This window comes from Pholis gunnellus, assembly GCF_910591455.1.
Source record: "Pholis gunnellus genome assembly, chromosome: 15".
In the NCBI taxonomy this organism is placed as follows: domain Eukaryota; kingdom Metazoa; phylum Chordata; class Actinopteri; order Perciformes; family Pholidae; genus Pholis; species Pholis gunnellus.
The window spans coordinates 3,163,692-3,188,439 of record NC_136542.1 but is presented as its reverse complement, the minus strand read 5'-3'; the positions used below and the strand labels follow the sequence as shown (position 1 = coordinate 3,188,439).

The window sequence follows — 24,748 nt, the reverse complement described above, 5'->3', positions numbered from 1 at the left end:
GTTGGACCACGAGACATCGGTGTTTTTATTCTCTTCTTTCTCTGAGAACAAAAACAACAGGAACACTACAAGACAGACTGCCCGGCACCGTCGCTCCCAAACACCCCCCCCCCGCAACATTAGATCCAACATTTGTTATTCGTTTGCTTCGCCCCGTCGTGTTAATCTTGTCACCCAATTAATTTGAAGTTTCATCTCGTCTCACTCGTCACCACGAGCGTCACAAAATAGAAATGAGAAAATAACAATAATGTAATGTAGTCTCAAATATAAAAAAGACATTTTCACACTTACAATAACTACCTGCTGCTACTGAAAATTACTTTTCTGAGTCTGAACCAAAGAAAACATGAATCCTGTATCCATGGCCACAACAACAACAACAACAACAACAGAGAGCCAGAACAATGTGCTCAACAACAATACAGTTAAAAGGGTGGAAGAAGATGTGGTCCTTTTACAACATGGGTCCTTTTAGCAAAGCGTTGGCCACTCATTCTGTTTTGCTCGGATAACATTTTACCCTCAAAATCACCTTCTGAGGTCTGGGAACACGGCCACATCACGACAATAGAGTCCAACACGGCAACAAACACCATCAAACGCGTACTAATCAAACATGCTGCTACATCACCAACATTCTGATTGAATTGTTTATGTGCCCGAACAGAAATGCTGGCCAGAAACTGCAGAAAAAAACAAATCGTCGTTGAAAACAAACTGAACAAAAATATCTGATATAGTTTTGTTCTAAGTGAAAATGAAGTCCTCAAATTTACAATTTACATTAGTGTCCCTAATGAGCAGCCGGTCAGATGTTTCACACCGGCGGTGACAGAGGAGGGCTGAAGATAGAACGGGAGATTGGACTGCCATCATTGAGTCTAGGTCGGCGTGAGAATCCTGAGCACAGTCGCCTTGGACCGAGTCCTACAGAAGACACAATTTGCACAAATCTCATTATGCCGTGCCGCGAGTAGGCAGCTGCTGTACAGCAAACACTCAGCGCTCCAAAGATAACCAGAAGCCAGAGGAGCTACAGTGCAAGTCGCCTACTTCTTAAATTGGCTCTCAGTTTTTTCTGCAGGGTAGTTAGTTAGTTAGTGTGTGTGTGAGCGAATATCTGACTGCGGCAGAGCCAACTGTGCATAAATAAAACTAATTATGAGAGGTGTGCATAGAGACGGGCACAAACGTGCAGGCAGGTAGTTCGGAGATACCTGCACATGAGCAGTCATGTACGTGTGTGAACATTTTCATCAATGCTAATGAATTCTCTGGAACACACACAGAGAGGGGAAATTGGAAAATGGCACGAGCTAATGCGCCTGCAGGTGAAGTTCGCATGTTTGAATAAAATGCACATAATAGAAAATATAAATACATAACAAATGATAAGCACTAACATGAGTGTGAACACACAAGTGCTAAAACAATCATATTATATAATAGAATAAATTATCTTTGGCCAATTGGGCCCCAACACAACATTGTGTTAGTATCACCGACTGTAATAAACGTGTTATAGAACAGTGTCTTATTTACACATCCATGATTTGGTCTCAACACGGAAATATCTGGCTCTTTAGGTGCCAATTGCTCCACTAAGGTCACCAGCAAGTCGTTAACGTTGCTTGTCAGATGTTTGGGGCTGAGCAGGTAACGATGGGTTGATCAGCATCTTCTTGCAGTGAGACGAACCAAAACAGTGGCAGTTGCAGGCCAAAAAGCAAATACATATATATTGATCAATAATGACGAAAATCGTAAAATTGGTTGCAGCCTCAGAAGAAATGTGTGGATTCAGAAATGCTTGCGTTCACTCTCTCTCTCACACACACACACACACACACACACACACACACACACGCTCAAAGAAGACGTCTGAGGGAATTGTGTTCGAGCGTTCTCGAAGTGAGCAGCCGTGTGCCAAAGAGATGGAGTGCGTCAGCAGAGTGCAGAGAGGGGAGGGAGTGAGAAAAAAAAAAACAGAGCAAGATACAGGAGAGAAACAGGAGAGAAGGGAAATGAGACGAAAGAACGAGGGAGGCTGTTGGAGAGGGACGAGTGACGACAAACACACAGCGGAGGAAAAAAAAAGAAATAAAAAGCTTGGGAGAGTGCAGAGAAAGAAATGGGAGCAGAGAGAAAGACAAAGGCGTTCAAAGAGTTTGCCCCTGGGAAGAGGGGATGGAGTGCCGGATCGCCCGGGCGAACAGAACAGAACACACACACACACACACACACACACATTTACCAGCGCTCGTGGACACACACACACACACAGTACGCACTACATCAAGCAGTTTATTTATTGATGCGTCTGTTTAAAAATGCTGTCGGTGGAAGAGCTCTCAATCATCCTTCAGCATCACTGAAGGAAAACTGGAGTGAGAATCATGGAGGGGGAGGGAGGGAGGGAAGGAGGGAGGAGGGAAGGAGGGAAGGAGAGGAAATCTTCGTCTGTGAAGCGACGTTAGCGGCTTGCTGCTTCTACCTCGCTTCATCTCTCCATCTCTCTCTCTCCGGCGGTGAGGTGGGGTGTGGAGGACGTACGCTGTGAATGCTGACAAGGGAGAAGGCTTTGATCCCTCCCTCACTCTCTCCGCATCCTTTTGTTTCTCTCTTTTCCACGTCCGTCCCTCCCCCCCTCTCCCCCTCTCCTCCTTCTCACCACCGGCCTCCCGCTGTCCCTGCCATGCACCTCTCCGTCCATCTCCCCCCCCCCCTCTCCATCTGAGCCCGTCAATCTCCTGCAACGCACCCGCACACATTCAGCGACTTTACACCGCCTCGTCCACAATGCTGATCGATACGCCATCAGAGAGGAGCGGACGACCAACAAGGCAGAAGGAGAAATGAAACAACGAAAGGTAAAGAAACCTCAGAAGGCTCGGGGATGAGATGGAGGTGGTCGGAACAATGGAAACCCTAAAAATGAATTCACTTGGAGAGCATCTTCCTCAAGCGCTCACACACACGTCTCCGTCTAAAGCCAACACTCTGAGGCGTGATCTTGATTTGAATCACTCGGAGGACGAGATGACTTAAAATGTGAGTGATCTGTGGCAGAGAGAGACCCTAAAAAACACAAAACACTACGAGTACAAGTAGACAGAATATGATTTGATAATCAGCCGTTACTGGACCAAAGCCAGGCATTAATATCTAAAAGACGTATTTTAAATAAAAACAGTGTTTAGTCAGACACCTTAGAAATGAGGTTTTCTGATGTAGAAATGTTGTAAAAACATTTTGTTCCTGCTACACGAATCACACCTGGAACAGCTCCAGTCTGCTGGTCAGATCTAAAATATGAACCAAATCAATGCAGCCCGCTGTGTGATTATGACTTAGACACCCCCCCAACTCTGTGCTTTTAAACGTATCCACCGTGTTGTATTTAATACTCTGGGTCAGCGCCAGTGTTTCGACTCATAACTGACACGTTGTATTGTGTGAATTTGGTTTTGTTCTCTATTTTCAACTGTGCCACTGCCACCCTCTTGTTCAAATAAAAGGTGCTGAAACTGAGCCATTTACATTTTTTTTTAAACATTTGAAACAATGCCTTTATACTGTATGTTGACTCTTTAACACGAGTCTGTGTACGGCAGTAAACGGACGTGAAGGTGTTCATCATTCTTGAACTTGGAAACAACAGCTGACAAAAGGTTTCTAGCGGATAAGAGTGAACCGTCAACCTCAACTGTTGAGCCGACGTGGACGAGGAGTCCATCTCATCATCTAAAGCTTCATGACAACGGAGGCTGGATCGGATCCAAAGGTCCAGGAACATCTAATCTCTTTCTCAAGCTGTGTTTTGACTCATCACGAGCCAATGGCGTGAGCTGCCCTCTTCAGATGCTAATTCTTCAGCACAGTTGCAACGATTACGTCGATCTGGATCTTTATATCAATTCAATGATGCAAAGTGAAGAAAAATGACACGTATCCTCATCTTTTAAGACGCCAAGTCATAAGATAGGCAAATTATATTTTAGTTGCTTATATGTAAATGTAACTTCCTGTGTGAAATGGGGCTGTGATATCATCTCGTATCAATCGCAGGAACTGAACTGAATCAAATCGAAATCTTATCGTGGAAAACTTTGTGATATCAGCAAATATCCTATTGTTGTCTGAAGAATCAATATCATATCGTATTGTGATGAAACTTGTGATTTTTAGTTGCAAAGAGGTAAATAAAGAGATAAAGAGGTGACATCACATTTCTGAGTGTGAACAAAGCTGCGATAGTGAGCAGTCATTAGAGGAGTCACAGTCTGACTTTAGAGTGACAGGAGAGGTGGAGTGAGGCGGTTAAAACAAAGTGAACAATGATGGAGGCGATGAGCGACAGCAGCGGGAAGATAAAAAAAAAATGAAAAGCAAAGAAAGTGAAGACGGTCTGAGACGAGATGAAACGGAATAAAGAAGGAGCAGGGGTCTGACAGAGGTTGTGGGCTTATCATAAGCCCTGCACCACGGCCATGATGGACGGGCAGAGGGGGTGTTGATGCTAGGATGAATGGGGGTCACCCGCAGTGTACTCGGGGTCGGGACCACAAGCCAGCCTTGTACATCGTGAGCAATAAGACACTGGCGCTGATCCAAGCTCTCATTATAGACACCATCTCTGCGGAATTCAGATTAGTAGGGTTTAGGAGCATCTTGGGAACTCTGAGACAAAGACGCCACGTGTTCACACACACACACACACACACACACACACCGAGAGGTCACCCACACGCAGATAAACGTGCAATGACACGAGCCGCCAACGCTGCGCTGAAACAAAAGCACGCGGGAAGAGGCCACAATGCGACCAACCTACGCACATTCACAGAGTAGCAGCGGTGTGACGGGCTCGTTGTCGAGCCGTGATCCGTAACGATCAGCCCTCACGGTTCGGCACGTGAACCGTGGATTAAATACACAGTTTAACGTTAACCAACACAGGGTGAAATAAAGTTTTAGTGACATTCGTTATCCGACGATGTTCAGTAAAATATGTGATCGGGACATTTATGCTTTCTGTTCGCCGATCTGCTAATGTTACATTGTAAACAACCAAAAAACGTGTTGAAATTGACTGAAGGAGAGCTAGTAATGTTAGCAGCACTGCTAACGGCTAACGGACGAAGGTTGCGTTCAGTTACACTATGATGCGTTCAGGCTCTGTCTGGTGAAAATGAGTATTGGGCAAAGGTCAATTATAACGTTATGATGTGTTCACATGTGATCTCGTACAATGTAGTTTTGGTGAGAAACTTGAATAAATCCAGCTCCATGTTTTCACAGCAACATAAATAGATATTAGAGAGGGAATCATTAAAACTACTAATGACAACATTTGTCAAGATTTGATTTCCGAATCATTTGCATTGTGTGCCTTTATGAACAAAAACTACACATGACTATAACAAAGTACATTTTGATTGTTCAGACTTCAGAGCGGTTGAAATTACTTTTTGGGACGGTGGTAAAACAGCCTGAGCCTTGTAGACCAGCTGCTGTAATCAAAACAACAAAGGGATCCGTTTCTGCCAATACGGATCATCAATGATCTGCAATTAGTATCAGCAGCAAAGAAAACGTGATCAGGGATCTCTAAAGTTATGTTTGCTCCCTTTTCTCTTTTGTGCTGATCCGATCTGAACCCTGAGTTTTATGATCTGTTGCACCACTACAGACCATAAAACGAGTGCACCCGAATGCTGCAAACGTTTGTTTGTTCACAAAGACAGAAGGACCCCCGAGAGCGAGCTGAACAAAGCTTATCACACACGTGTGTGTGTGATAAGTATTCTTAGCCGTCTATTATTTGCATGCTGGTTATCGTTTCCTCATTAGACCAAAGTTCATATTTGCTCAGAAGGAATGACGCTGGTCTTCTAACACTGTTGCAGAGGTAGCTGGCTGCCAGTGCTGCAGAGGGCTCCAGATTCCTTTTCATCACGTTTTGATGAATCCGCATCCTGTCAGGCCCCGAGGAGACTCTTGTTAGCTTGACTATGCGGAGGAAACCATTAACGAGGCCTCCTCTCTACGGAGGATGCATGTGCTCCCGAAGATTTCCCAGCGTCCTGTGCGAGTGACCTTCACTGCTGCCTCCTGCTCTCTCCCTCTCCCTCTCTCCTTACCTTTCACTTCAGGATTGATCACCTCAGAAGTAAGCCTTTTGTTCTGCGCGGCGGTGCAGCGAACGCTGACCTCAGGAGAGGAGGAGGAGATGGAAGGCAGCTCTCTTAGAATCTTAAAGCATCGCTCTGGTTAATCTATAGGGGCCTCACAGCGCTAGAAAGAACACAGTTGACGTTGCTGCCTCCGCACACGGGAAACAAGTTTTCCATTCATGTCCGCACGCCTTAGTTCATTTGCATCGTGATCTGGAGCTGAGGCAACGCCGATAGCGTCCTTGTTGGCAACGTTTTCATGTGCAACCCCTGCTCGGAGGAACTGGCGACTCACAAGCGATGCACAGATCCCATCCTTTTAGTCCCGATACCGATGCAAACACCTGGGCTTTGTGCATCAGCCGATAGGGAGTACCGATCAGATGCTAGTGTTTAATTAAAAGCCCGTATGCCTCACACAACATTCCAGTACATTATGTATATAGTTCACACATATAGAATTGAATTGCATAGATCTGCCCCGTTGTCACGATACCCAATCCAGCTATTTGAGTCAGTATCGGCCGGATATTTGTATCCGTGCATCCCTACAGCTCACCGATAAAAAACAATTGCTATTACAATATTTTATTGACTTCCGCCATTAAAGCGTATAATTCCCTCCTCAGTTTTTTTGTCTTGCATCATTTAGAAGCTGCTTTAGACTCATATGGTCGGATCAGCAATGGTTTCAAGGGAGAATTTTACTGTTCAATCATCTCAAAACTGCAGCACAGACTTTCATTAGCTTTGCTTTAAAATCATAATTTTTTTATGGCTTAATGCCGTTTCGGGGAACTGCAGAGAATTAGTGCAGTATTGTTTTTTTTTATGGGCTTTTTAGAGTTATGAGCAAATGAAATAAGAGGATTTAATGAAATGTTTCTCTAAATGGAGTGAAAGTGTAATAAAATCTGATCCTGTGATAATGCATTTCCTGATGATGTAGTACATCATTACATTATAAGGACTACGAGTTCTCCAGTGATCATAATATGTCTGGAAAGGTTATTGTATTAGCTGCTAATTGACTACATTAGCATGTTCTATTACTACAGCTCTGGCCCATTAAAAAGGAGCACAGATTTCTACGTCATCAACCCACCGAGGAAAGGGCCGGGGTCACGCGGCAGCACGCCGCAGGGACAACACGGCGGGGGAGTCTCTGGAACGAGACGCTGCCGTGTGAGCCGACAGCTCAGAGTGGGAGGTGGGAGGGGCGGTGGCATGAGGGGGCGGGCAGAACGAACGGCTGGGGTCACTTCCACCGATCAAACTCCCACCTGCCTGCAGCAGACCAAATATGGTCGCTTCCGTTCACCGGTTGCAAAAAGTCAAGATGGCGACGGCCACATCGCCGCGCTTGAGGCTTCATAACGGCAGCCCACAAACCAATGGGTGACATCACGATGATTACGTCCACTTCTTATATACAGTCTATGGTCCCAACATCCCCGACAGCTGAGACAAACATCCGTCTGATGTTTGCTACAATGAACGGGTTCTTCCTCTACTTGTTAGACAGGTGTCTTCTTTGTTTGCCAAAAAGGAAGGTAGAAAGTCTGTGATTTCCTTTGTAGACTGCCAGAAGACAAACTACCCTTACAGCAAAAAATAAGCTATTAAAATCAGAGAAAATTCATCACCTGCATATTTCTTACACCACAATTTCCCCCGGAGAGCCACGCGGCGTTCCCTCGCGCAGTCAATCAATATGAAAAGTTTGGTTTAAGTGTGCTTGTGTTTTCAGAGAGAGGGCGGAGCAGCAGGGGAGATAATATCTGCATTTTGTTCACATGCAGAGCAAGACCCACTAGTGACAGTTACAAAGTAGTTAATAAAGTGCGGGGGATGTCTCCAACAGCGAGGAGCGTCCCACGTTCCTGATATTTCATAAAGCGATGATGCACTTTTGCAGCACAATCCCAGTGCAGCTCACTGTACCGCTGAGCCTTAACAGAGACCACGGCCTCAAAAATCTGCCTCCAAGGGCGCAATTATTCTTACTGAGTGCTGGCATGGTTGAACCCAATTTCAAGGGTGCACAATGGTAACACTGATCCACCTCTAGCTTCAGACAGCATTACAACATTTCTTTCAAGAGACCCAAGAATATCACGCTTCCTGGGTCTACAAGGATCTCTTACATTTGCTTTTTTAATACCGTAGCTGATGCCTTTTTATCAAGTGGTCTTAAATGAGAAGAATGGTTTCGTGAGCAAATGAGAGAATTACTCAAACTAAGTGTCACTGAGAAAAAGAGTTAGAGTGGGTAAAGTTTACCTGCAACAAGTCTCTACACTTGGGGAATGCATTTCAATTGGACAATTACTAAAATTTGATGAAATTATGACCTAGAAGCAAGTGTCGAGAGATTTTGCATGACTTCTTTCTCGTGGTTCGTTGAAATTAACAAACAAGAAAACGTGCAGCTTATAATTGAAGCAAATCACTGTAGGGGTAGTGGATTAAATATATATATTTATATTCAATGACCAAGTATTGGTATCTGGGGAGTTGGGAGTGAGAACAGGTTGGGTATGGCCACGCTGACAACAGTCGATTGAATCAATGTATAAACAAACAAGCAGCAATATTCTTGTCATGATTTATTGTCGGACGTGTTCGATGTCTGTCTGTCTGTCTCTGATCTTTCACTGCATTATTCTGAACGTTTCTCTCAAGAACTTTGGTGAGGCAGCCTTCTGTTTGAATGGCAGTAAACTGTCAAATACCCTCCCCTTGGATCTTACAACAGCTTATACCAAGTCCCTTGATATTGTTAATTAATGATCTTTATAATTTGGCTTAATCTTTAATATTTCTTTTAGATTTCCCTGTTTTATTATTTTCAACGTTTGATCGTATTGTTCTCATCGTATTGTTACGTCGCTACGTTGTGCTGCTGACACCGTTTATTGAGCATTTTTAGCACCATGTTGAACCAAAAACTGATTCCACTGACACGTCACCGGGCGTTACAGTGACGTAAAGGAATGGTCCGGTTTTAAATCGCTGCCATGATTTCATCAGTGCTGATCAGTATTTCATTTAGACTCAACTACAAGCCTTTGCACCGGTTTCGGCAGCGGTTTGTAGACTGTTCTTTTGGGGAGATATTGAAGCTGGCAGAAATTACTCCTACTTGTGATCAGGCTTGTCGTGACTTATGAACGGGCTGTTTTTCCCGCTCTCTGCAGAGTTCAATGTGCTTATATCTCTGTTTTTTGGAATAGAAAATGAAAACACGTGGCATATCAAGTTTGGGCTTTGTGTATCAAACTGCTATCAGGGGAGGCATCCAGACATCCGCTCTCTGGATTGTGATGTGGAACACTCCTGGCAGGCAGAAGTGGAGCGGCACAGAGCCGTGCTGTATTCACACTATCCTAAAATGATAATGTATTACAGAGCATCATCGAGGAGCGCTCGGTAAGGGCGTAACAGCTGCAAAGTAAAGGTGGAAAGATAGTTTTTTTTCTCCCTTCTTCCCCTGCTCATGTGTGAACTGCATTCACATCCAGCCATCTGCTTCTGGGACCCGGAGCGGGCGGGTTCAGGAGCAGCCACGCTGGTTTGAGAGGGTCCTCCTCATCATTTCGGGATGATTCCGGAAACTAATTTGATGTGGAGCTCCACTGTGCGTGCTCAGTGATATCTTCATTGTATTCCAGGACTCGGTGCTCACTCTCACAGGACGCCGGTGCCAATCTCTCCCACTCTACTGAGCTTTAACACCAAACCATCTGCCGCAGACATCGGTGCATGTGAGGCGGGTGTGTGCGAGCGAAGTCTCTGGATGTTTAATGCGTTGGGAAGGATTCTGAGTGACCGATTATGAAGATGCCATTCACAAAAATGCCTCTGAGGTTCATTACCGACTCCACTGCCCATCCCCATCATTGCGATCTGTATCGTACAGGGATGCAAACACGTGTACGGTGAAAAACAGAGAGCATAATGTCATATAACGGAGAGACGAAGGCCTGTGTTATATGCTTAAATCAATAGGAAATTCCACAAGGATGTGGCGTATAGCCAGCCAGTGGGGAAACGTAGCCAGTTAAAAATATTATGGCTGTAAAAGCTCAAATTTAGAGGCTATTGCAACTCCACTATTCTATCACTTATCTTAATGTATGCAGATCTTAATGTAGCATCTGTTAACATCTGTTAGTATCCGTGACTGTTCAGAACTTTTGCAATTATTTATCTATCGAGACCCTCAATGTAAGGCAACGTATTGTCTTACTAAACAACTTCGATGCACTCTTATTCACTAGACAAGGCTATTTTAACATGTTTTTAATCCCATGTCACATCTAGCATTGCTTTTACATTTTAAGTATTTCATTTTCTGCCACCGGTGTTTATGTAAGTATTCATTCTTATCTCTGTAGAACATGATAATCTTTACATGATCCTTCTGATTTTATCATTATTGTTTGATTGTTATTATAATTCTCTTCCATGTTATCTGTTCTAAGTGCTGCTACATTGTGGTCAGTGCACTCAAATTAAAGATTTGAAATCTCACTGAGGGACTTTTCTTGGTCAAATAAAGTTATCGTATTGAAGATTTTAGTGTGTGTGTGTGTGTGAGGAGGAGGTAGTCGGAGGAGTGTTTACGTGCACGAGCAGCACGAGCAGCGGGATTGCTGAGGTCGGCGGTGGCACGGGGGGGTCAGAGGTCACGCAGCTGTCTCCGTCAAACGGAGGTGGGAAAGGATGGAGGCAGACAGGAGAGGAGGGCACGAGGCGAGGAGGCGAGGTGACACGGGCCCCCGCCCCAAAAAAAACAGACGGTCAGCAGTTTTGCGGTGGCAGAGGGCACGGACACAAGGACGACGCCGCGGAGCCGTTAAACAACTTTATTGCCAGTTCTGATTCTTCCTCACCCTCTGCACCGGATGGTCAAAGAGGAGCTATGTGTTCATTCAGTGTAAAGGGAAGTTTATCTACTGTACTGTAGGTGTACAGCAAAGTAATTCAAAAGTGTGACTTACAGAAACTAACATTAAAAAAGTAAACACACAAAATCACCTTTTTAATAAAAGGTTTACACAACAATTTGACTTGACTTTGAAATAGATTCCGAGGTGTTGTTTCATATTACTACATGCAACGAGTCGGTACCTCCAAATCTGAGGCCATGGTTCTCCGTTCTCTGATCGCTCCCTCCGGTTCGGTAGTGAGTTACTGAACAAAAGCAAGAGAGTTCAAGTATCTCGGGGTCCCGGGGTGTGAGATGGAGCGTGAGATGGACAGGAAGGTTTCAGCAGTAATAAACCAGATCATTGTGGTGAAGAGAAATGAGCAGGAAGGCCGAGCTCTCGATTTATCAGCGCTACGGTCGACGTTCCCGACCCTCGCCTGCGGTCACGAGCTTTGAGTAGTGACCGAAAGAAGAACGAGATGGCGGAGAGGAGCTCAGACGTACGGAGGAAGCTCGGAGTAGAGACCCCAAAGGTAGTCCCAGAAACCGATAACGTGTCTCCTCTGGCACGAGAACGCCTTAGAGGTTCCCCAGAAAGTTCTGGAAAAACGTTGCTGGGGAGAAGGATTGTTCATTGAAATACTTGAAGAGTTTTAAGTAGAATATCTGGGTATTAATCTACAGAAATGTTTCGTAGTTCATTGATATCATCAAATGCAAACGGGCAGAATTACACAAGGCCCCAATCTAACTGTACTGGGATGCAAAATCAGTCACGTACCACGCAACCTTAAACTTCTGTGACGGTGCATTTATTGTTTTCATATTTTCGTCTTCATCATAAACCGTTTCACGATCAAGAGGCCATCGCTGCACGCGGCGCTGCTTTAACAGGTGAACTGTTTCCAGGTTTAACACACTTCTCTCAGATCTTTCCTCTGAACTGCTCTTATTCTGCAGAAACTTTTATGTGCCGACTGTACACTCTCCCTCACAGAACCATCAAACGGAGAAGTGAAACGCTGGCCGCTTGCTCCCGGCAGGGGAGTGTGTGTGTGTGTGTGTGTGTGTGTGTGTTTTCAGAGAGAGAAGACTTTTCGGGGGAGCTACACGTCCGCACCTCACTTCATTAACAACACACAACCTGAGCTATAAAACATTTGATTAGAGAGGAAAAAAAAAGTTAAGTTTACACATCACAGGCCATTGAGCAGCTTTCCACTCATTTTATGACATAATAGCAGGTATTTCAAACGGGGGGGGCTGGGCCTTGACACCCGAGGTTGACATTCATATTTATGTGGAGGGGAGGAGGCGGTGGTGGGAGGGAGGGGGGGGGGGGGGGGGCAGCTTAATGGGGTAATAAATATGAGAGGGTATCTGGAGACGTTTACGCCGCTCCCCCCCCCCCGACCTCCTCCCGGCGGCCTGCCTCTGGCGAAGTGTAAAGAATCTACAGCTCAGTTAATCATGTGGCACGCCGCGCACCGATCACAGACATTATCGCATTCTGCATTTCAGTCAATACCTCGAGGGCGCAATACGCGTCTAATATATGTCAAGTTATGTGTGATGTATATCTGTGTTAGGGCGACGATGGATGTCGGGGTGAACACACATGGTGCCGTCGTGGGGGTGCGTTTCTGTGGAGGTACAGTAGGAGAGGAGGGAAAACTGACAATGAACATGAAAGACTTACAGTATTTAGCATTATTTACTGCCCCGATATGAATCAATACATACGACTCAACTCTTAAAACGGTCAGATGATGAAAATTCACGCCTTCCGGGCCAGGAAAACCTCTTTCGGTGCCACAAGTCGAGTCGAGCGAAACAAGAACGTCTGTCCCGGAGGCAGAGAAAGTGAGCGTTAAAGCGGTGCCATTATTACAGTATTTTGCATCATGATATATCACCCCGCCACAGGATGCTTCTGCTGGATCTCTGCTCCAATTAGCTGGCTTGCTCATCTGTATTCCAAAACAACGTACTTTTATCATTCTTGTCTGTTGCAGGGCTGAATAAGATGTGACTGAATCCTGCAATTGTTGGCTGCTGATAAGAGAAAGCTCTGCTCCTCCTTTTTATGACTTAGTCTCTTTAAAGATAAAATACTGAAGTCAGGGGAGAAACATGTAAAAGTCAGAATTCTTCCACCTAAAACCTACTGTACTCAAATGTTCCCGCAGGAATAATCAACCAGCATTGACAGAGCTCAAATTATTTCAGACTGAAGGGCCAAAATTGGCTGCCGTGGTCGGGTCTGCCTTTTTGCCATCTGGCAGCTCCAGCTCCTTCAAAGGGACTGCCGGGTCTCAAAGGAAGGCTTTGATTGGGAATCAGACAGTACAGAGATACACACACATGTACACACACACACATCCAAAGCACATCGATGCAAACAGATGCACGGCAAGTGAGGGAAAACATGCAACCCAACGCTTTGAAACGCACTCAAACGAGCACACAGACCAGCAACAGGTGGGCTCCGGGTTGTTCCAGAGAACCTCCAGCAGTCTCAGCAGGCGTTAGTCCGCTACCACAGAGAGAGGAACCTCGTACACGGTCCTGAGCCCCGTTTCTACTCAGTGCATGAAATTCACGACGACAAAATGTGTCAGTATGACAGTACGGGGAGTAAAAAATGAATTGTAGGCGAACTGCACCATCAAGAATCAGAACTATAAAAAGAGTGCAAACACAGAGAGGAAGTCAAACAGCTTGTGCACCACAGTAATAACAGTATGGTCCTATTCAGTGCACTGTGCAAAGAGTAATATATCGATCTGACCGCTGGTGATAAACTTCACAACCACAATGTGCGTCTCATAAACTTTAACACACCTGCCGTCCCTTTAAAGTGGTCCGTCTAAACTCAAATAAATTGGCTATTCTTCATCATTAAACCCGCACAATGATTTTGGACGTGAAGTGTTCTACGATTCATCTCATTGTAGGATAATCACACGACTTTAAAAAGGTAAGATAAGCCTTATTTCTTTATGTTTCAGCTGTACGCTGCTGTGTACATCGATAGCTTTTCAATAACTGAGGAAACACGACGTTATTGTACGAGCAGTACATGCAAACTGATAAAGGCTCATCAAAGGAGAGGAAGTACTTTCAGGTTCAAAACGAAAAGGCAGCATGATAAGCATGCAAAAGAAGGTGATGTGGGTTTAAGTTTTAATTTGATGTCTGCCTTTTCATTTGTATACTCGTGTGTGGTTTTCACTTTCAAAGACAATCATCTACAAAGCATTCATATCTCCAGTCACTGACTGTAGTGAAAACCTTGTTGTTTATGGATTAAAGTTATTGTAAGGAACTTTTAACTGATTATGAAACTGTCTCATTTGAATACTGTTACCTCTATTTGACATTGATAAACAAGACCATCAACGAGAAGATATATACAGTATCCATATACATATATATATATATATGAAGCTCCGTTGGAAGGAGGAGAGCTCAGCAGCAGCGTCTCCTCCTCCGGCCAGGAGCAGAGCTTCTCCTCGCCGCTCAGCCGGTCCCTGCTGGTCCCTGCTGGTCCCTGCTGGTCCCTGCTGGTCCCCGCTGGAAGCCAAGCTCTTCGAGACCCAGGCCGTATTACTGGGCTTACTGGAGGGAAGACTGGCATGGGAGAACCAGAACCAGGGCTCAGCGGAGCAGACTGTCAGACCCCGCTGCAGTAAAATGCGAGGTTTTCTAAAGAGACCCTGGTGCTCGGAAACACAATGGCTTTTGTCCACCGGGACCGCCAAAATCAACCTCATAGTAACTTTAATGTAATAATGTTACAGTATAGAATATATTTATTTTTCACAAATGAATACGTTGGAATAAATGCAATGACAATATGTTCCAAGAAAACAGTTTTGGCCAGTAAAAAAAAAAGAAATAATTAAATTTGAAGCCGTGTTTCTCCTGCCTTTCTTAAAAAGAGCTCACAGTGACATTTACATTTTAGAGCTTAAACGAACACGGTTATCCAGAGCCACTTACAGCGACTGTGACAGCACAATGGGCTTAAACTCTTTACAGTCAGATTACAAGCAGCCAGTAAGTAAGAAGTACAAGGATCAGGGGCCACACCCTCAACGTCCCGTGACCCTGAAAACGGCCCCAAACTAAATTGCAACGGCAGCCATTTCTCACTGCACCGGGCCTAAGTGAGGTGCGTGTGGGCATAATCAGTTGCAAATGCGTGTCACTGTTCGGGCTGATGCAAGCACCGAGTAACACGGGGTGAATGAGGGAGACGAAGCCCTGGAGGGACAGTGCCGAGAAAGACCTGAACAAGTCCCGGCGTCAAGAGAAGCGGGCGCCTGCAACGAGAGAGAGTCGGCCTCGTCGGATAAAACATGATTAGCTTTCTGTTCGCCGAAAAAATGATGCGTCACGAGGAAAGAAAGCAGGTCTGCTGCGTGTAACTGTGTGCCTTCTCTGCATGAGCGGGACAAGGTAATTACAGCTAAAGCTGGAAGAAGAAATGAGGTTCCTACACAGTTTCTCTGGCTCAATTACACGCCTTCTTTTTCTCCCTTTCTTGATTTGAAATGTTGTTTGGTTGGCGTTGGTGTCTCCTCTACCTAATACCACTCACGATGCATCACATCACTCTCAGTTGCAAATGTGCGAGAAATTCAAAAAGTCCAAAATCATATTGGTATGTATTTTTGGAGCAGTAATACAATTCTTTTTCATTGCTCAAGTTATGAGGAAACTTCGCAGTAGTCTATGAAAAGTGTTTTATCCAAACATAATGGTCCATGCATACAGTAAACTTTGCACAGTGTGTGTGTGTGTGTGTGTGTGGAAGGAGGATGTGGATTTCTAAAGGAAGCACAGCCTTAATTCAACTCGACATCTGTGACAGGAGCCGCTCACCACATAACTAATGTTACGTAGTGAGTTTCACAAGTTTGGCCCCCGGGCCTACATGCAGGATTCACATAAACCTAAATCACGGCTCTCTTATTTCTAGCATACTCCATCATCACTTCTGCATTTGAAAAGAAATGTAAATTGCAGTAAAATTGATTTTGGGTCCTGGTTATTTATGAGGAGCAAAAACAGAAAAATTTGTGTCGACTTCCAGAATGGGGTCAAATCAAAAACTAATAACAAATATAGCTGCAAGCAGCCATTCCGGGTCCGAACACTCAACAGCTCAATTGGAAAAAGAATCTGTCTGAAGAAGAAGGGAGACCAATCCCACACTTGTTTCAACAACACAATGGATGCTGCCTTTCAGTAATTGCGTACTCACACACCCGCCAGTCATATTTCTTGCCATTTTTGGGAAAATGTTTCAACAGCATAATTCAAAAAATATTCAGCGAGTTTTGTGATGATTGCACAAACAATTTCAAAGTCGGATTTGAGTTATGTCACACTCATTTTGGGGGATTTGTAGCGCTCTCTAGTGGTCGATTTGAAAGAAACTTTCAAGGTAGAAAAGTTTACGTGATGATGGTTTCTAGCCATGTGCTAACCATTGAAAGAAAATGGCTTGATATCTTGAAAACAAACAAGAAAAAATTCAAGTTTTTGATAGCTTTTGATAAGCTTGGTCCAATAATGATCCACAGAAAATATGGAGATGTCAAAAATGTGTTTTCAAGAGCTTACGGCCCTCACTATGAAGGACAGAGATGTCCATCATTATCAGGACTCCCCTCAGAGAGGCTCTCTCTCTTTAGTCCCAAAGCTCCAGTTCTTTTGTACATGTTTACGTATGATGTTCTGGCTTTGGTAGAAAAAAAAAATGAAGGTATGAGGTCAGAATATGACCTGAACCCTCTGAACCCCACAAACCAGCCAGCTGGTTGAAAGGCATCTTTGTGAAAATAGCCCAAAAATAGTCTTTTCATCGTAGCCAGGAACTGCAAAAAGATTATTTATTTTCTTCAAATTTTCCACGACCTTTGGATGAATTGTGTATATGACAAAACGTCATAAAAAAAAAAAGTCAGTTAAAAATAGATCCTGTAAAAAAACATCAAACTCTGCGCTGGTCAGCACAGCTGGGAAGCCATGATTGACTCGACTGAGACCAACAGTCACTCGACAGGAACTCGCTTCTACTGAACTGCAGGCTGATTACACACAGAAGAAAAGTAGTTCAATACTTATACCACATAGAGCCTCAAATTAGTTTTTCCAATAAGAGCAACACTTGAAAAATGTTGCATGCATAGATTCCATTACTATCGAAGAAATGCAACGTTTATTATGATTTATGGCGTTATAACGGTGTTACGTTATAATGTTTGAGTTCTCTCTAATTCTAGCCATTATTGTGCAGTTTCCATAGAGGTCGTATATATTGAAAAACCCCGCCCTGAAAAAAGGTCATTTTGTGAATGTAAACATTTACATTTCACTCGTGTATCTGCTTTTACCAACTTTAGGGGACACCAAGCAGATTCCATTAAAGGTACTTTAGCAAGCTCTTCTGTTTAATATTGACCCCATAGTCCCCCCCCCCCCCCGTCCTCTCAACAAAGGTCCAGAGCTAATTCTGTTTAAAGGCTAGCCTGTAGAGGCTCCAGCTGGACGACAGTGGCTGTGTGATGGTGAGCGGGCGGAGTGGGAGCAGGTGAAGGGGGGACGTTAAGAGGGGATCCGGAGGTGAGGGCGATGACGGCACTCTTGGGCGAGAGGTTACAGCCGAAAGGCACGTCAAGTGGGCGCGACGACGAGTGCGGGGAAAAAAAAAAAGCCCAAACCGACATTAAGCACAACAATACCTCGTGTGCCCTCAGACAGGAACACACTCCTACGTGCACAAAACCTTTCAGCCGCTCATTCAAAAACGGCGGTTCAACCCCTTCAGGGAACGCACTGGGAAAATGCGTTTAGATGTTTCTCAGGGAGAGCATTTAATGTGCAAAAATCAGTTTCATAGTTCCCACATGACTTTAGTTAGCCCCGCTATAAACAGCTCATCAATCTAGCCAACCAGCACCTCATGACACGTTGCCAGGCTACTAACAGCTCATCCCATTTCCTTTACAAATTAAAATAACATCAGTTACTTAGACAATGACTAAGAAAAAGGAGCAAATCTTTTGTGGCTGCTGTCATCTTTGGAGGTTTAAACCAATCACACGGGAGCTTTGTCGGGATGCCCGTTTTCTGTCAGTCAGCACTTTGAGTGTGTGTGTGTGTGTGTGTGTGTGCGTTTGAAAAAGTAGGTTAAAGCCACCGAAGCTTAAAATCTGCAGTGTATCACAACACGTTTGACGAGCTCGTTTCCTGATTCAAAGATATGACACAGACTGCACGATGCAAGACTTTTCCCTCCTACGAATCACGACATGAATTCGTGGATTTACTTAATTTTGGTTTCCCAGGGTTACAGGACATGGAAATTGTCATTTTCGGGTCCATTTTCCGTCCTTCGGGCACCCTGCAGGGCTTCCCTCGGTTTGACAGATTGCTTTGGCTTCCTCTGTCCACTCCTTTCAAACAATTATTGACTTTCTTCAGTTGAACGACACCGTGTGCTGTGCCATAAGAACAATTAACTATGGTCACTGCACCTCGGTAATGTACTTTCAATGGCTAACAGCTTAAAAATAAATATGCTGTTTTCTAGGATGCAACCCGGTGGTTTTCATAGATGTCGATGAACTTTGGAATACCTTCACATCTGCAGGTTTACATGAATATGCACCTCGTTTATGCATCTATAGGAGGTTAATATTCAGATATTTAAAACCTGCAAATGTCTAGGATTCGGTATAGTATAGTTTTAGCTGCATCGAGTATAAAAGAAACATTTGAAAAAGTCCAAATAACACAATTTCTATGAATAAAATCTATAAACTTTAGACACTGATGCGAGCTCGGCCTCCGTCCTGGTCGGCATTCGTACGGCTTCATGCTGAATGACATTTGTGTAATTTAAGGTTTTCTTTGGGCCCTCGAGTAAAAAATGTCACAGCAATGAAGCCGGCTAGAGATAAAAGCATGTAAAGGCTTTTAGTGAGAGTACAAAACGTCAGTAGTTAAAAAAAAACACAGTGAATAGATTGAAGCTCGCCATATTTCTTGTTGGGAGTCTTTGCTCCAGTAATTAAAACGTTCACTCATCTCTGTTCAGCTGGGGGTAACTGTTCGTACTGAACTAATTATCAATAGGACAGATTTATCACTGGTTGATTCAGAAATATACGACGACGAGCACAGATAATAAAAAAAAAAAAAAAAAAATCAATGCTGCGCTCCCCGGTTACATTTCCAGCAGGTCCCCGACAACACCGGTCCCAGAATGGAGCCTTGGGGAAACATGACCAGTCATAAAAAAGGAATAGTTCAGCATTTTGGGAAATGAGCTTATTTGCTTGCTTGACAAGACGTTCGATACTAATCTCATATTGTCCGTCCAGCACAAGGCTGCAGCCAGCAGCCGGTTAGCTGAGCTTAGCATAAAGAGTAGAAAGCGCTACCGTGGCTCTGTCCAAAGGCAGCGCTTCAATCTGAAGTGTTTATTCAATGTTCATTGTCCTGAGGCCGTCTAGGTCTCGTAAAATACAGAAGGTTTAAGTATTGTACTTTTTTTAAATGGGACAACATTGTTAAGGTGTCAACGTGTCGATTTGTTTAGCACTCAGAGGGACGACACTAGATACCGGGAGGATTTACAATCACACAAAACTCTTCGGGACACGTTTTTACAGTATGAAATAGAACAAAGGGCAAAGAGATCTACACAAAAATTAGCCTGGTCTTTACGTGAAAACGCTACCGACAGACTAATTACAGTGGTTGAGAAATCATTTAACTGGTCATAAACAGGCATGCAAATGGTTAAAAATGTGTAGTGTGCAATGAGGGACAATCACTTCAGCATCCACTTCACTAGACTTCAGTCCAGAGCCGAACGTTACTCCTGATGAAGGGTACTTGCCTCCAAACTCTCTCTTTATACGTCCAACACCAACACTACAACGGCAGCACGACTCAGCAAGTTTGACTGGTTCTGATGGACTCCATCGTCCCGTGTGTGTTGTGTCCTCATTTTTTTGACCGTCTGTTAGTGGAAAGGTTTGTTAAATGAGGCGTCTCCTCTTTATGAACCCGACGTGCCAGATGGTTTGGTACACAGAACCGTCAGTGGAAACCGTTTGGACAGCTGAGGGTGCTTTCAAAAAAAATACTTGTCAGATGTTCTTGTATTTCAACAAAACCAAAGTCCGGCGTTCTTCTATCTGTTAGATAAGCGAACACTCCTACAAATCCAAACAGATGCGGGTCAAATGAGTAATTGGAGAGCTCGCTCTGCATTTGTTCTTTCCTCAGCAATTATCCATCCACACAGAGGAAAGTGGGCCATGGTTGTTTCAAGGGTAGAAGTTGGATTCAAAGCAAAAAAAAAATAGAATTACAATTAAGCTATTGTCTTTGATATCTGCACTCCTTGTTCCATTCCCCTTTAAAAGGCAGCGAACACAGTTTAAAGACGGAAACACACACACAGGGGGTCTTGTGGATTTAAGTAAAAATGGAGAGAGTCCAGACAAAATGTTCTTCTTAATTAAAAATGTTTTCTGATCATAAACCTCGGTTATTTAAGAACCTACAATTAAAATCCAACTCTGAAAAGCAAAACCCATCAAAGTGAATCATCTCTGTGACTTATATTGTTGCTGTCGTGCAGAGATGCATGTTGCGATGTTACCGAAGGGTATCTTTATACTTCCAGGGTCGAAACGTCCGCATAATCTTTGACCAAAACCTGTGCTTGAACAGCAGCTTCATGGCGCCCCAAATGTGGACAAACACAATCTGTGTTTTCGCTGGTTGTTAGTTCACCTTCACAGAGAAGCCAAACTCAATATTTGCAGTCGGGCGTGGGTCTCTGACTTACCTCTCGTCGCCTAGACGCCCAGCAGCTTTGTTTGATCTTCCAAACCACGGCGGCCACGAGGAGCAGGGACAGGAAGCAGCTGTGGACAGACGGGGGACAGGAGGAGACCGATCAAACAAGGGACACAAAGACTGATTATTGAAAAGGGGAAACGGCAGAAACTGCGGAGCATCCGAGGTTCTATTTGAAGCCAAAGAAGAGCGCGACGACGTCAGTTCCTGGCATACTGTACATAGATTAATACAGAAAAATGTTGTCGAACTGATGAATATTCATGAGTGTTTTAGTCTGACAGCGCTTGGCAGAGGAGGCGATAACATCGGTCTGTATTATTCATTAACGAGCTGCGGGTCTGAAGCTTGAGGACAAACCTTCAGGTTTTTAAGAGACATAAGCTCCTGCTCTGCCATGATGAGTACGACCTTTAAAGCGGATCACATCACCGCCGTCATACTTCCAAGAGCATGTTACAAGAAAACTAACCGAAAATGGCTAAAAGTTATCCAATACTCCATCTACAAGAAATACAGAGACGATAAAACATTATTTTAAAATCCAGCCTGCTCTGCAACAGGATATAGAATCAAAACAAAAAATATCTTCACAGTCACAGTTTACGAAATAGCTGAGGATGATGTCACTGGTTCACAACATTGAAGGTGGAAGTGTGAAACGCTGCCAGACGAAGGAGGCAGCTGTCGAGGGAGGCCGACCGCGCTTTGCACTTTGCACTTTGCACTTTCCACTTTCCACGCTATCGCCGAGAGGATCGGGAGGGTGGTGAATCAGACACACGGCTGTTTGGTGTGTCAACACCTTAGCCCCTGCATACGCACCCCTCCATCCCCCGACACGCTTTGACTTCAACTGTGATCGTATTGTACTTGCACAACGGTTATTTGATGTCCCACATTCATTTCTGCATGATGGGTTTTGCGCTCTCTTCCTCGCTGGACATGATCGTTAACCGGTGTTGGACTTTTTCTAATTGATTTTTTGCTTGAGTACTTAAAAGGACAGATATATATATATATATATGTAGTACACATGTTGGCTTCACGAGGGAGCCTGAATATTTGTATTGTTTTACTGATAACACTGAATCTAATACCAAAGGCTGGCGTACATTCTGATTGTTTTACTGATGAGAGGAAATAAAACAAGAGCCTGTGAACTCCTCTTAGATATTATATTCCATTTCTGCACATATTTCTCCCTAAATCCTGCACAATTTAACCTTTAAGTTTGTTTTTCCTCCATTTTCAGTGTTTACCACAAATAAAATATACAGAGAATCAAAACCGGGGCACTCTCTGCTCTCTGTAGACAAAATCACCTTGAGGAGATGAAAGTAGCGGTGACATGTTTTGAAGAGACGGTTTTGTAAGCAGTGACACTGTGTGTGTGTGTGTGTGTGTGTGTGTGTGTGTGTGTGTGTGTGTGTGTGTGTTCCCTTCTTCCCTCCACTTCCCCTCGCTGCTTTCACACTTGTACTCAGGAAGCTGCTGAAGATGACAGGTCAGAAAACTACAAAAAATAAAGACAAAGAAAGAAATAGAGTGTGTGTGAGTGTGAGTGTGAGTGTGTGTGTGTGTGTGTGTGTAAATACATCAGAGACAACATCTCCTGCAATCTGAACTTCATTCCCTGACTGTTGGGCCTTTCACTGATTTCCTGTCAGCGTCCCTGCGGCTCTGCGGCCCCGGACCTCCTACGTGCGGCTCACGTCAGCGTTGGCGACGAGCTGCTGATGAGCAAAGTATCAGCAGCACGACGGCAAAAACGCCCGAACACCAGCGATCCAAACATCATCTCAGATTTTACTTTTACGGCAAAACATCCGCTGTAAGTATTTACATTTAGGTTAAAAAACACAAAGTCTGAACTAAAACACTGGGCTGAATTATAATGTCACAACGAGACGAAATAACCGAGTTAAGAATATATTGTGTATATTTGGGGTTTCGCGGACTAATGAGCTACATTTGACATCAATAAAAACAAACTAAACTAGTAGATTCACCTCCATAACACACAGCTGCTGTAAGCTTCATCTCAGCAGTTATATTTAGCCATGCATCCAAAAAGGTTAACACTCTAAATGATCAGAAATGGGTGGAGGTGGATGCTTAAAGTGGAGATTGAAGTCATGTTTCAAGTACTGTTCCCTTTTCTTCTTGTGCTCGAGATCACAGGAACAACGCATGTGAATTCACTCAAGTGGATTTAATAAGAATCTCAAAGTTGAGGCATAACTTCTCCAGACGTACGGGCCCTTCCAGCGAGACCCCTCGCAGATTTTTCTCCAAAAGTTTGACCACCGTTTCAATCTAAATGCCTTTACCCATTTTAATACTGGCTGTGATGTGCTCAGAGCTCTATTCACCGCCGCCCCCCCCGCTCCGCCAACTGTTTTAAGTGCCATCCATTCAAAAATAAAAAAAGAATCCCTTATCTCTCCAGGCTGAGGACGACTCTTAAGAGATCCATCCGTTCAGCCAACGTATTGATCTGGCTTCCTGCTTAAAGAGCGACACGGCGCTGATGGATGACCCGCGTGAATAGATATCAGCCCCTCATCAAAAAGGCCTCCCTCTCCAGCGGGGTGGGAGGGAAGAGGAGAGACGGACAAAGGACGGGAGGAGGAGGAGGAAAGACAAAGGGACAGAGGGAAAAAGGACAGTAATGGTGGAAGACGGATATGAGATTAGAAGTCAGAACAACGGACAAAGTCAGAAGCGGCAGAAGACAAGATATGGAAGTAAAGTGATGAGGGAGCACAAAACAAACTCCGTCTGCAGGTCATTTAGGAGCTCAGGCACCGATTAATGAGAGCAGAGTCAAGCGTGCAATCCGGATAAAGCCTGCGCTCGTTTGTGAGTCTGATCTCTCACTTTCCTCCAGTTAAAGTCTGCAAAAACAGACATCTTTGGAATATATTTCTCTTCTGTAACTGGGAACCGTGAGACTATTGAGGACACCTTGTGGTTTACGTCTTTTATGCCGATATGCCTTTAGCAGCTTTTTGATTCTTCGTTTGCTGTTGAAGCCTGAGAGAAAAACAAAAGTTCTCTTCAAGAAGTCAAAGTAACACGGGCGGAATAACTGATACACAAATGGTCACTTTGTGAATTAAGTATTCCTTTAACACGAACACAGTCTGTGTGATTTACATCTAGGGAGTCATTTCGACTCTCTTAAATTGACCCTCGAAATTACTCTCCCATAACGGCTTGATGACTAGATCATTTGCCAACATTTTAATTTGAGTCATTTAGGATCATAAAGTCTTAACAGAGCGCCTTTGACATAGAAAGCAAAACGCTGCATCTAGTCATTAAAAACGCCAGTGCTCAACCTTTTATTTTGAAAGTAGAAGGAAACTGAACATTTTTGAGGTTTGAGTTCGCGCTCAGGGTATTCAGTGTGAGAATCACTGACGTTACAATTCAAGATCCTCCCTCGCTCACACATCTAATCCTGATCTTCCAAATCTTTGTCTGAGCGTGGACTTGCAGACTCGTATTTCGCGAACACAAAGAGAAGAAGACACAGATGGAAACAGACAGAACAGTGCGCTTCATTTGATCTCAACCTCCACAAGGGAAGCTGGCCAAGTTAGTCAGGCTTCAGCTCTCACCACCCCCCCCCCCCCCCCCAAACGGCTCCATCACACCCAAGAGCTCCCACTCTCACAGGGAATAGAAATCAACATCCACCGGCAGATGCTGCCTCACCAGAACCGCCCGCAAC

The 24,748-nt window shown here is 44.2% G+C and overlaps 1 protein-coding gene across 1 annotated transcript in view; it reads right to left on the bottom strand.

Annotated features, from left to right (window-relative positions):
• Positions 1-24,748, bottom strand: part of atrn (attractin) — a 123,039-nt gene that overhangs the window by 26,654 nt on the left and 71,637 nt on the right. Inside the window, exon 26 of the mRNA XM_079175205.1 lies at positions 20,996-21,074. Within this exon, the coding sequence (XP_079031331.1) occupies positions 20,996-21,074 (79 nt within the window). The remainder of the gene's footprint in view (positions 1-20,995; positions 21,075-24,748) is intronic.